The sequence below is a fragment of the Coenobita brevimanus genome, chromosome 28, assembly GCF_032717465.1.
Source record: "Coenobita brevimanus isolate Jiangsu-jjx chromosome 28, ASM3271746v2, whole genome shotgun sequence".
NCBI lineage: Eukaryota > Metazoa > Arthropoda > Malacostraca > Decapoda > Coenobitidae > Coenobita > Coenobita brevimanus.
The window spans coordinates 20,911,071-20,924,656 of NC_136981.1; the positions used below are offsets into that span (position 1 = coordinate 20,911,071).

Consider the following 13,586-nt stretch of genomic DNA (forward strand, 5'->3'; position numbering starts at 1 on the left):
GGTAATGATGATGGTGATGATGACGATGATAGGAATGATGGATGATGAATGATGATGATGATGATGATGATGATGTACTCCGTCCCGCAGGGGGGTCCGCGGGTCCGCAGGATTTTTCTCAAAGGAGGGGGGGGAAACGGCTCGATCAAAATCTCATGGCTCAGGCATAGGGATACCGAAAGTCTAATAAATCATGGAGAGTTAATTATCTTCCAGTAAATCACACAACTTGCAAGGTATAATCTATCTATCTATCTATATACCTAGGCTGCTTCCCCCAAGGAAAGGGAGGTAGCCAAGACAGGACGACTCACTCTCCATTTACTAATCCATTCAAACACATTCATTCGCATCTTAGCCCCAAAGGGGAGAACGGACAGATCCTCACCGCATCACACCGCACAAGGGTCAACTGCACAATGCAATCAGTGACATCCGCAGCAGGGCCCGACAGCAGAACTGGTTTACCCCTGCCACATCATAACAGACCCATCCCCTTACCCGCACCTGACCTGACTAGCTGATCAGACCAAATGCGGGAGAATATCCCCTCAGGGCTGTGTCATCACTTATTCATTCACAATTTCTCTCCATTTATTTCTGTCACCCACAGCCACTCTTCCTTGCTCAACAGACATCCCTCTCACATCCAGCGCTCTCTTCACACTGTCCATCCATCCTATTCGTGGTCTCCCTCTCAGCCTTACACCTCTCACATCAGATCTAGTTATCTTTTTCACCAATTGTTCATTATCCATTCTCTCCATATGCCCAAACCATTGCAACACCCTCTGCTCAACTCTACCAGCCATCTCCCGAACAACTCCAGTTCTCCTTCGCACTTCATCATTTCGCACCCGATCCATACGCGTCACTCCACACATACTCCTCAGACACCTCATCTCCATTACATTCAAACTTTTCCTCTCTGCTACACCCATATTCCATGTTTCAGCCCCATGTAATGCAGTCGGTACCACAACACCCTCATACAGCCTTCTCTTTACATCCATTCTAAGCGAACGACATTTAAACACTCTTTTCATTCCTCCCAGCACCTTTCCTACTTCATTTATTCTAAACTTCACTTCTGCATCTATTCTTCCATCCACAGCAACATGTGACCCTAGATATTTAAAACAATCTACCTCCTCAAGCAACTCACCATTCAAAACTATATTCATCCCCCTACCATCTATCAACCTCGTACACTTCATCACTTTACTCTTATTCTCATTTACTTTTAATTTCCTCCTTTCACACACCCTTCCAAACTCCTCTACCAACTGTCTCAATCTCTCCTCTGAATCAGTCACCAGTGCAGTATCATCTGCAAACAGCAGCTGCTTCAGATTCCACTCTCCTCCATCAACATTTACCAGACTCAGACCACCTAAAACTCTTGCAAGGTATAAAGAAAAAAAAAAAAATATGGCATCCAGTCTCCTGTATAATACATGATACAACGAAAATATAAAAATAAAATTCATGTGTAGAATAGATCACATTTACACTCTGCAGTACACTACAGGTTCTTGAAAAGGAACTGTAGCTGGCGTCTGTCACTGGGAAAACGTTTTCATTGACGGTCTCAATGAGCATTTCATCTTGGAGATCACTTTCTTGCCGTGCACGCTAAGTATACAGAGAGCTGATAGGTGACTCGTTGACATCGATGAACGTAGCCAGGTTTTCACTCGCCTCATATAATCATAGCTAGGTATTAGCTTAACTAAAATTTTTCACTGAAAAATAGTAAAAAAAAAAGCACAGGCACTCCTCACCACACCATACAACTTGCAGCCTTGAAGTTGAGATAACTGGTAGTAATACAGGCTTAATTCTCATCGGTTAGCTGGGAAAACAAGTTTGACTCAGGCAGCCAATCATAACTCAGCATCCTCGTCGGTAAAAACTAAGGACCACAGTTCCCACTCTCTCCAAAGCGAGATATTTGAAGTATGCCACAGTGTGGCCCATTGGAATGTGTTAATCTTTTTATTTATACATAATATTACCTTTCGTAATTTTTTCTGCAGATTTCTTTAGTGTTTCCTTTAAATCTGTCGATATCCTTAGAATTTCCATAGTATTTAAAATTCCTCTAATTTTTTTCTTGTAACGATCAAATTTCCTTAAAATAACGACATTTCCTTGAATGTTGAAACACTGACTGAGCTGCAATAATATTATAGGAGTCATTGCGTGGGTAAACACAAATTTCCAAGGGGGGGGCAACTGCCCCCTCTTGCCCCCCCCCCCTCCGGACGCCCATGCCGTCCCGTACTTCGCACATCCTCCCTCAGTCTGCCCTCCTCGTATTTAGGCCCATATTCTCGTAAGTTAAGGAAGCTACCTAACATCTTTTCCTAAGAGATTTATTTTCTTTATATACTTTACTGTCCTCTTCTGTATTTTTTAAATCATTCCAATATACCCATGCTCTACAAAAGTAACGTACATAAGGTTAATAGCCAGCAAGTTCAAAAATTAAATCGGTAAGGAAGAAGTGTTAGGGTCCTACTTTAACAGACGATAATAAGAACCTTTAACAAACTAAACACCTTATTCTGGATGAGAAATTATGGGTAATGTAGTAGAGAAGGAGGGAGGGAGAGAAGGAGAAAATGTAGAAGGAGGAGGAAAAAGAAAAGAGAGGGAGGGAGGAGGGAAGAAGGGGAGAACGGAAGGAGGAGGGGGAAGGGAGAGGAGGAGGAAGGGAGAGGAGAAGAAAGGAAAGAGAAGAGAGAAGAAGGAAAGAGGGATGATACAAAAAGCTAGTTGAAGAAAGGGAAGGAAGGGAGACGAGAAGGAAGAGGCAAAATTAGGGATGTGAGAGAGAAATCTGGAAAAGAAGGAAAGAAAAGGAAAGGTGGAATGGAAGAGGGAGGAAAGGAGAAGGGAAAAGGATGGAAGTAGGAAATATAAGACAACAGGAGGGAAGACAGGAGGAGAAAGGGCGAGGAGGAAAAGAAGAGGGGTGAGGAAGAAAAGAGAAAAGGAAACAGGAAGGAAAAAAGAAAAAGAAAAAGACAATACGGAAGAAACAGGAAGGATGAAATAAATAAATAAAGGAAGAAAGAAGAAGAAGGAAAAAAAACAGGAGAATAGGAAGAAGAGGAAGAAGAAATAAAGGTAGAAAGTAGAGGGGAAGGAGTGAAGAAAAAGCTGTAGAAAAAGAAAGAATGAAGAAAAGGGAAGGGTTAAAGAAAGGAATGAAGGAAGCACAACATAGAATGAGTCTAAGCTTTAAAGGAAAAGAAAAATCAAACAAAATACACACACACACACACACACACACACAATGGGGGGTTGAGGAGGGAAATGATGTGGAAGTGGAGGCGTGGGGGCGGTGTAATGGAGGTCAGTTATCCACCTATCCACTTCAGTCTGAATGTGGTGGTGGACAGGAACGCCTTCACGTGATGGCACCGATATAGCCAGGCGGCTCCACTGCCTGGTTATACAAAGGTCCCTCATTTACTTCCCTATCACCCTAAAAAAAGATGGTAGACTGCAGGAGAAGGCCACCCTATGCCTGCAGTCCACCGGGTTCACGTTTCAGATGAGCCTGGAGCAACAGCAACATTAACAACGACTATCACAACTAAACAAGTCCACGAACGATTTTTCATATAGTTTCAGGAAATTTCAGGTTCAGAATTAGTGCTTATCAACCTCCATACCTACATTTCTTTCACCTTAACGGTGATATTGGTCCTTTTGCAGTTTATTTCACGTGACTCAAGTGCAGAAAAAGACAATACTACGGCTTTACACAGTTTATTTAGCACTTCTTTGTGATTAGCATAGCCTTCTTGTGTTATTCTGTTGTTACAACTCAGCATTCAAGATGGAGAGGCGGCAATTTTAGGTCAAGTTAGAGTAAACAGAGCATGGCTTCCCTGTGGCGATCTAGGCGCGTATTCTTGTCGGGTAAGGGGGCTCTCTAGCATCCCTTCCTTTGTGATTTATTTTAGGATATGTCTAGTTAATATCCTATTGTGCGTTATTTTGGTAAAGTATGGCGATGTTTGAAGGAATTATACAACACAGGACAGTAAGGTGCAATAAGCAAAATAAATCGCTTAGGAAAAGGCGTTAGGGAGCTTTTTAAACCGATGAGAGTACTATGGTCAGACTCAAATATGAAGTCGGTTTGGGTGGGGCCCGCGCGGGGATTTCCCTCTCTACAGCTCTGCCAAACCTCCTCTCTCTCTCTCTCTCTCTCTCTCTCTCTCTCTCTCTCTCTCTCTCTCTCAGTTGATTGAGAAAGTTTTTATATATTTATAAGTTTTGTTTTCTTCTATATTGTTTCGACCTTTTTTCCACACCACCACTGAGGTAAAAGTCTTGGCGCGTTTTTTTTATAGAGGTTTCCCCAGTAGGCATAAGTCCTCTCTGATCTTTAATCAGACAATTCATCCTCTGAGCTTTCTGATATGTTGATTAAGAATGAATCCACGAAATGGTCGACTGCTACGTCTTGCTGTGAATCTTCTTCTTGCTGCTGTTCAGCATGCCGCACTGCTTTCATCCAGTTATTCGGTGTTACATGATTCAAAGCTTTTTTGGCAAGACGTTTAAGATCAACCATTTTGAAGGTGTTTGCCTTGGCTATATAGGTCTTCACCTGAGCCCAAATGAGCTCAATACCGTTGTACTGACAATGGTACGGTGGTAATCTTATGACCCGATGCCCTGCTTCTTCAGCAATTGTGTCAATTACATACTTTGTGCCAGTATCAAACTTCTTTGCAAGTTCATACAGCTCGTGTTTTAAGAGATCGTCGCTGGGCCGTACTCCCGTCTTTATAAGCCAGTCCCTTATATCCGATTTTCTCCAGGACGAGGTTGTTTTTTTTTCAAGTTGGACTGAATGATAGGAAGCGTTATCCATAACAATTACAGAGTTTGGTGAAATGTTTGGTATTAGTTGATTCCTGAACCAGTCTTCAGAAAGTGTTGAATTCATCTGATTATGGTAGTCCCCATCGTTTTTTGCTTGAAATATCATCTCAGTATTGTTAACAAAGACATTTCTCGTTCCAGCACGCACAATAATTAAACGACGTCCTTTTCCAGTCGGTTGCTGTATTCCAGTGGCTTGTGGGGATGCAGTGTCAGTCCAGCATTTTCCAACTGTATAATTTTGATTTACCCAAGTTTCGTCAAGATATACAATGTTCTGGGAAGACACTTTGACCAGCCGAATTTCTCTCAAAAATCTGGTCCGAGCTGCTGCTACATCGCTCATTTCCATAAGGAACTTTCGGCCATCAACTTTTGCATATTTGAAGCCCATCTGCAAGAGAATCCTGCGAAGAGACTCGTTGCTTCCGTTGAAAGATATGTTTTCCTTGAGTTCTTCGTAAATCTTGTGCAATGTAGGAATTTCATGCCTTTCATAGAATCCCAGGACAGTTCTTCTGACCACACGCTTGTCGAAATCGTCGAGATTCGTTACAGTTGCACTGCGCTTCTTTTTTGGTGACGAGAATACAGGCTGTTCTGGTCAAGGTCCAAGGATAGAAGGTCTCTTCGTGCGCACATTCTGATGACGTCAGGTGGGAGATAAACGGGCGGCCGAAGGTGACTTCCGTTTTCTTTTAGGGTATACTGCTTTTTTCTGAGGTAATATAATGTTATACAGCTTCGTCCCCAGGGCCCAGATTCTACAAACCGTCATAGCTAAGTCCGTCGTACATATCTAAACAAAATGGCGCATTTTAGACATAACTCCGTCAGAAACCCGTGTGGTCGACCATACTCTCCTATGGACGACCATAATAAGACGCGCGATGGTATGTTCGGGTTCACCCTGTCTTAACGCCGCCTATGACCGTCAGAAGTGTGTCAACATGGCCGCACCACAGCAAGCAGATCCCCAGCCGAGGAATATTTTCCGAAGAAGGGACGTGCTTAACGAGCTCAGTGATGCTGAGCTTATCAAGAGATACCGGCTAGACAGGGACGGTATTTTGTATGTCACCAATCTTGTGAGAGACGCCTTATCGAATGACACCAAGAGGAGAAACCCACTCACCCCGGAGCTTAAGGTCATCATAACACTACGTTATCTTGCTACCGGAAAAATGCAAATGTGCAGAGTTTGGGCTTTACAGTACTTGTAGGGCTAGCCCCAGCAGGTTAGGTTAATTATGGACGTCTAAAAAATATTATATAATAAATAATTAAATATAATAAAATAATAATAATGGGATAGATAAAGTTTAGACTGGTCGAAAAAATAATACTTTAGGTTAAGGTTAGTGTAAAAAAATATGAAAATATTAAATAAACCAGAAACAAATTATAGAAATATATAACTCAACCTAACCCAGATGAACTGGTTATTGTCCCATTGCTGTCCATAGCAATGAACATTTTCTTTAACTTTCTTTGGACTTAAGAAAATATTTGTAATGTAGGTTAAGTATATTATAATAAATAATGATATGAATAAAAAAAAAATATATATATATATATATATATATATATATATATATATATATATATATATATATATATATATATAAAATAAAATTTAACCTAACCAAGTTTAGCCTAGCCAACAAAAAAATACTAATATGAAATTAGATGAAATTAATAAGGTAGGTTAAGTTTACACTAGTCAGACAGTGTTTTTGGTTACACACTTTTCAACGGGAATACGTTTCAGCGCATTTTCTCACAAACGAATTCCTATTTTACTATGTCTAACTTCCCCAAAAGTCGTAATATGAAGTTAAAACAATTTAAATCCAAGAAAATAATGCCAAGAACCTATTTTATTCCATAAATTTAAAGTTGACAAATTGTGAGCGGTGCGTTCTAGCAGCTGACGGTGTTGTTGGATTAGTGAGGTATGGCCGACGACTTCCGACGGCCATAAGACTGACTGTCATAAATTTGCTTAGCTATGACGGTTAGCTAGGGTCGATCATAAGCATTATGCAGAATACAGGCCCAGAACTTTCAGCTGATCATATTATGGTTAAAATGTTTTCATTGCATAATAAACATTTCTACTAGTTAATGGGGATGTAACAGTTAACGAGAGAGAGAGAGAGAGAGAGAGAGAGAGAGAGAGAGAGAGAGAGAGAGAGAGAGAGAGATGGATTGGAGGAAAAAAAATGAAAGCCGTGATTTGGAGTCGGGGAGGAAGAGATGGAGGGAGGGGAAGCGAGAAGGAAAGGAGAAAGAAATGAAGGAGAAAATGTGGAAGGCAGAGAAGGAGAGCAAGACGGAATAGAGGGAGAAGCGGTAGGGAGGAACGGGAGAGAGAGAAAAGTGATTGGGCGAGAAGGAAGGGAGATACAGTATTTGCGAATGAAGTAAATAACGTGAGCGAAGAAAGGAAGAGAGTAGAAGGTATGGAGAGAGAAGAGAAGAGGAGAAAGAGGTGGAGGAGGTAGCTAGAAAGTGGAAGAAGAGGAGGGAGGATGAAAAAAGGAGAAAGGGAGTTAGGGATGAAGGAAGAGAGGAGAAGTGGAGAATGAGGAGGAGGAGGGAGAGAGAAAAGTGAGGGAGGAGGAGGAGCAGAAATGGAGAGATGGACTGCAGAATGGGGGAAGAAAGGAGAAGGAGAAGGAGGAGCAGGTGGAAGATGGAGGGAGGTAATATCTGTACTAATGAAAGGAGAGAGAGAGAGAGAGAGAGAGAGAGAGAGTATAAAATAATGGTTTTTAAAGGAAGGGAGTGAGGGTATAGCTGAAGGGATAGATAGGTAGATATGAGGAAGAGTGAGAGAAAATGGAGGAAGAGAAAAACGGGACGGCAGGATGGAGGGATGGAGAGGAAGGGATGGAGGGGCAGAGGAAGGAAGGGAGTAGTGGAAGTTAAAGACTGAGGGAGTGATGGAAGAAAGGAAAGAGAGAATGGAGGAAATAAAAGAAAGAGGGAGTACTGAAGGAAAAGGAGGGAATAGAGGATGAGAGAAAGAAGCAGTAATTGAAGGAAGGGCGGACTACTCCGGAGAGATGAGGAAATGGAGAGAGTGAAGAAGAAAGTGAAGAGAGAGAAGAAGGGGAATGAGGGATAGAACAGCAAAATGTAGACTGCAGACACGGGCTTCCTTTGTGTTAACCAGGTCTTGTCCCTTACACAGCTGGACCCATTTCTTTCTAGTGTCTTTATCTTGAGGGAACCTGAAGAATTTGATGTCACTGTCTTTTCTGCTGACTGAATAGCATACAAATACTGCACAGTTAAGTGGCATCTTTCTGATAACTGTCCTAGTATGAGATAAATATATGGGAACACCGAGCTCTCCACCAATGCGGCCTAGGGAATGAAATCCACCAAAGAGTATGCATAAACTCACACTCCTTTTACTCTGACTTGGCATAAAATTTCCATCTCTCCCATCTTGAGTACTTAGTTGTAACGAGATTACCATTAAATTATGAGGCTAGTCACGAAGAAGTGTTGTGGAAAGAATGTAGAGACCGCTTTACTCTACCTACGCCTAAAACTGTCATCTCCTCCATCTTGAATACTGAGTAGTAACAAGAGATCAACACTGGAATGATGCTAGTCACGAAGAAGTGCTGCCATAGCACTGTTATGTTCTGCCACTGATCCACATGAGATTAACTGCAAAAGAACGAAAATCTGGGCCAAGTTAAGATGAAAAAACTGTAGTGTCTCTAATGCAAGATTTTTCATTTGTAATATTCTGTAACGAGGAATTTTGTACATGTTTATTGGCTTCCACCGTGTGTTCGAGACCATGCTGTACTTTCTCATTTTCTTCCTTTTTCTTTCATCTTTCTTCTACGCACTTTTCAAGTTAAGTGTCATTCCCTCATTTCTTCACCAATTCACTTTAATCCGCTACACTTGTTCCTTGGGCAAACAGACAGACACCTTAATATTTTGTGTGTGCCAGGTATTTTAAGGGGTGTTATGGGGTCAGGGTCAGGTCATATGGGCCAGGGTCAGGTCATATTGGGTCAAGGTCAGGCCATATGGGGTCAAGGTCAGGTCATGTGGGGTCAAGGTCAGTTCATGTGAGGTAAAGGTCATGTCATATGGGTCAAGGTCATGTCATAAGGCTAAGTCAGGTCATATGTGGTCAAGGTCAATTCATACACCTAAATGAAGTGGAACAACGCTTTCCCAATTGATAGCGCTCGAAAAATTATTATAAACTGCCAAACATTACAGTGTGAAAGATGTACTATCCTGTCTAGCATCTCCTCCTTAGCGATTAATTTTTTGATACGAGTGTGTGTGTGTGGGGAGGAGCGGGGGCAGAAAAGAAAGCAAGGAGATGATGGGAAGGGTAAGGACAGGAGAGAGGGCGGGGAATGAGGAGGAGGAAGGAGATAACTGATGGCATGGGAGAGGAAAAAAAAGGGAGAGAAATTATGGGATGAGAAAGATGACCTAAAACTGCCATCTCTCCATGCAGAAATCTGAATTGTAACAAGAGATCAACACTAGTATATGATGGTATAATAGCCATGAAAAAGTGCTATGGAAAGGATGCAGTTGTGAGAGTGTGTGTGTGTGTGTTGTGTGTGTGTGTGTGTGTGTGTGTGTGTGTGTGTGTGTGTGTGTGTGTGTGTGTGTGTGTGTGTGTGTATGTGTGTGTGTGTGTGTGTGTGTGTGTGTGTGTGTGAGATAAGCTGGCTGGCTTAAGATATGGCAAGGTCATTGTGTGTGTGTGTGTGTGTGTGTGTGTGTGTGTGTGTGTGTGTGTGTGTGTAAGGTCAGTGCTGGGGGGCTGGGGGCCACCACGGCAACCACACAGAGTTAAGACATGGCGGGGTCGATAGCAAGGCAGAGGAGAAGAGAGGACGGGAAGAGGAGAGGAAGGAGGAAGATGGGCTGGGGAGAGGAAAGGAAGGTGGGAGGGAGATTGGATGGGAGAGGGACGGAGAAGATGGACTGGGACAGGAAAGGAGGATGGAGTGAGATGGAATGGGAGAGGTAGGACGATGCAGGGTGACTGAATGGGAGAGGATATGAGGAAGGAGAGAGTTAGGATGGGAGAGGAAATGAAGAGAGAGGACGATGATGGGGTCGGAATGAAAAAGATAGATGGATGGACGTTGGATAGAAGAGGAAGTGAGATGATGGGATGGGAGTGGAAAAGAGGTGGTGGGATGGGACTGGAAATGAGGAGGGGAATTGGAATGAGGATATGTATGGAATTGGAAATGAGGAGGATGGGAGATGAAAGGATGGAGGACTGAGCTGGGATGGGAGAGGAATGAAGATTGAATAATTGAGGAAAAGAGAAGATAGTATGGGGAGGGAGACACCGTGTTTGTGGGGGTGGACGTTCACAAGCTAACGTCAATTCGCAACGAACAATTAATCAAACCCACACCATATCACTGTCTACTACCACTGTCTTCTGTTTCACCGTTTGTGCCACGTCTCTGTCTTATCCTCCTCCACATCCCTCTATGATTTTACTTGAAGATGACGAAGGAGGTGATAGGAGAGGGAGACTGTTGGCTGTTAAGATGGTATGGAAGAGAGGAGGAGGAAGGAAGACTGCACGATAGAGTAAGCAGTGAAAGGAAGCCAGTTTGCTAGACAGCCACAAGGGTCTATGAAACATGAATCATCAAAATATTCAGCCAGAATTATACATGGTCCTTTTTTCTCGATTTCGTGACCCACAGAGAGCAGTATAAGAACTACAGCTTCACCATCACTACCAATAAGTACTGCAACAAGACCATATGAAAAGGAGCTCTCAGTGACTGCAGTATTCACGTCCTACTTTTTAAAGACAGATTTTCAAAATGCCAGATATTTAATCTTACCCAGTGACGTTGATCTTTGCTGTTATTAGACCAAAATAGTCCTAAATTATTCTTCCAAATGTGGTGTAGTCCCATCATCACTGCCAGCACCTCAAGCACCACCATCTCCACCAGCCCCACCGCCACCAACAACAACATGCACACACCACCATCACATCACCACCACCACATTTCCAAAAGAATCTTAATTTACCCTCGTCAACAGCAAGGTGGGTGAAATAATCAACACACCAATTATCCCTCTATTAACCAACTCCCCAAGGCCATAATTACCATCCAGTACAACACCATCCACCCTTCCGTTAACCAAAGTAAAAATAACGAAATATAAAGCAGGCGAAGGGAAACGTCATTGGCTTTGTTATATTATTGTGGTTATCAAATATTCAAGGAAATGAGGGGGAGGGGACGGGGAAAGGAGAGCTAGGGGAGGGAAGGGAGAAGGGAGAGCGAGGGGAGGGGAGAGGAAGGAGGAGGGGATTTGGAAGGGAGGGGAGGAGAGAGAGAGAGAGGAGTGGGGAATGTGAAGGGGGAGGGGACTGTAGAGAGGTGGAATGAAGGGAAGGGGAATGAGAAAAGAGAGAATAAGGGGGGGGAGGCAGGGGGAATGAGGGGAGGGGGAGTAGTAATAAAGGGAGGTGAAATAAGGTGAAGGTGAAGGGAGGATGGTGAGCTGCAGGGGGAGGGTAACTTCAGCCTGCAGTCCACCTGGTTCACGTTCAGATGAGCCTGAGGTTGTGAAATTTTTGATGCGCCTACATGAAAAAAAAAAAAAAAAATCACATGAGTCGAATCTCATGGCTTGAGAGACCTGAGCGAGAAAAAAATAAATAAAACGAGAGAGAGAGAGAGAGAGAGAGAGAGAGTCAAAATCAGCCAGTTCTATCAGGCCCAGCGGTTTTCCTTTGCTTTAAGCCTCACAGCAACACTTCTTCATTACTATCACTGCAAAGGTAGTCTCATTCGTTACTGGTGTGATGTGTCTATAGTTCCTTCACCTTAACCTGGCTCGATACTCGTCCTTTTGCAGCTTGTTTCATGTAGGTCAGTGATAGAAAGAGAATGTGCTACGGCTCATCATCCTTTCCATAGCACTTCTTCGTGACTAGCAACATTTTCTAGTGCTAATCTATTGCTACAACTCAGTATTCAACAAGGAAAGATGGGGAAATTAAGCCAAGTTAGAGTAAAACGAGTAGCCCTGTAGCAGGGATGTTTTTATGAACATCGAGGGAGTTCTGTGAATAGGTCAGTAGAGAAAAATTATACGTGAAAGCTCTAGTACAACACGGGTGAATTCCGTAACTGCAACCCCAAGCTTATCTGTACGTGAACCCAGTGGACCGCAGACTGGATGCCCTTCGGCAGTCCACCCTCGTCCTGTTGGTGGATAGGGAGGCAGGTGAGGGACGTGTGTATATCCAGGCAGCTCCACCACACGGCTATATATCAGTGCCACCCCGTGAAGGCGAACAGCTACAATACCGGGATCAATGTAAAGCCAGGTATTTCTCCGGTTGCCCACATTTTGCAATTCGTGAGTCTAATGCAACTGCTCCATGTTGCAGCCGCCCACCTGCATTTACAATTATACAGTCACATACAAAACTTATCTCCTTTCTCCTGCTCCTTTTTCGTCTTTGAAGGTGACACAGTTCTCTCTCTCTCTCTCTCTCTCTCTCTTATGTGCCCGATTCTGAGTACAAGCTTCAAAGTCCATTTCCTGGGGCCCAACTTTCCTCCTACTTGCTATACTCCTCATGTCACCACTTCCAGGCATGCAGGCAGGTAGGTAGGTAGGTAAGTAGGTAGGTAGGTAGGTAGGTAAGTAGGTAGGTAGGTAGGTAGGTAAGTAGGTAGGTAGGTAGGTAAGTAGGTAGGTAGGTAGGTAGGGATTTCATTTAAGCATCTCTCACTCCAGTGGGTGACAGCTCATTATATTTGTTATTCCCGTCGGCTAAGGAAGCTCCCTAACACCTTTTCCTAAGCAGTTTATTTTGCTTTTTACATCTGACTGTCCTCCTTTGTGTTATGTTAAGCCTTCTAACATCGCCTTATTTTACATACACAACGAACAAAAGGATATTAACCAGCCATATCTAAAAATAAATCGTTAAAGAAGAGGTATTAGGGAGCTTGTTAAACCGACGAGATTCCCGGGGTTATAGAAGTGTTGTGCAAAGTTCTTATTACTCTAACTTGTCCTAAAAATGCCATCGCTACACCTTGACTGCTGAGCTGAAACAATAGATTAACTCTAGAATATGGTGCCAGTCATGAAGATTGCTGTGCGAAGGACGTACAGACTTCCTGCATTGCTATCCTTGTCCTATACTCTTGTACTCTAAATTGGCCTAAAACTGCGATCCTTCCAGCTTGAATACTGAGTTTTAGTGGTAGATGAGCACTACTGTAGAATATGGAGCTAGTCACGAAGAAGTGCCGTACAACGGATGTTTTGGCCGAAGTATCGTCGTTTTCTGCCACTTAAGCTGCGAAAAAAAATATATATAAAAGGATAAAAATCTGCACCAAGTTAAGGTGAAAGGAGTATAATATTAATCTAGCCGATAACAACTCTCTAAAGGACCAATATGCCTGTTGTTGTTTGTTTTCCTTTGTACTCCTTTGAACTCCTTTGGTCCCTTTATATTCCCTTTCATTTCTTCCATTTCACTCATTTATACTGTTATCCCTCATCTTCAACTTCCAATCATCACTGACTAATCTATCTATATTCATCACTCGCTTTCTGTTTCATCTTACCCCCTTCTCTCTCTCTCTCTCTCTCTCTCTCTC

General features: G+C 42.9%; 1 protein-coding gene across 1 annotated transcript in view; it reads right to left on the bottom strand.

Annotated features, from left to right (window-relative positions):
• Nucleotides 1-4,408: 4,408 nt before the first annotated feature.
• Nucleotides 4,409-13,586, bottom strand: part of LOC145394757 (uncharacterized) — a 101,836-nt gene continuing 92,658 nt past the window's right edge. The window contains exon 2 of the mRNA XM_080268537.1: nucleotides 4,409-5,511. Coding sequence (XP_080124663.1) covers nucleotides 4,409-5,511 — 1,103 coding nt within the window. The remainder of the gene's footprint in view (nucleotides 5,512-13,586) is intronic.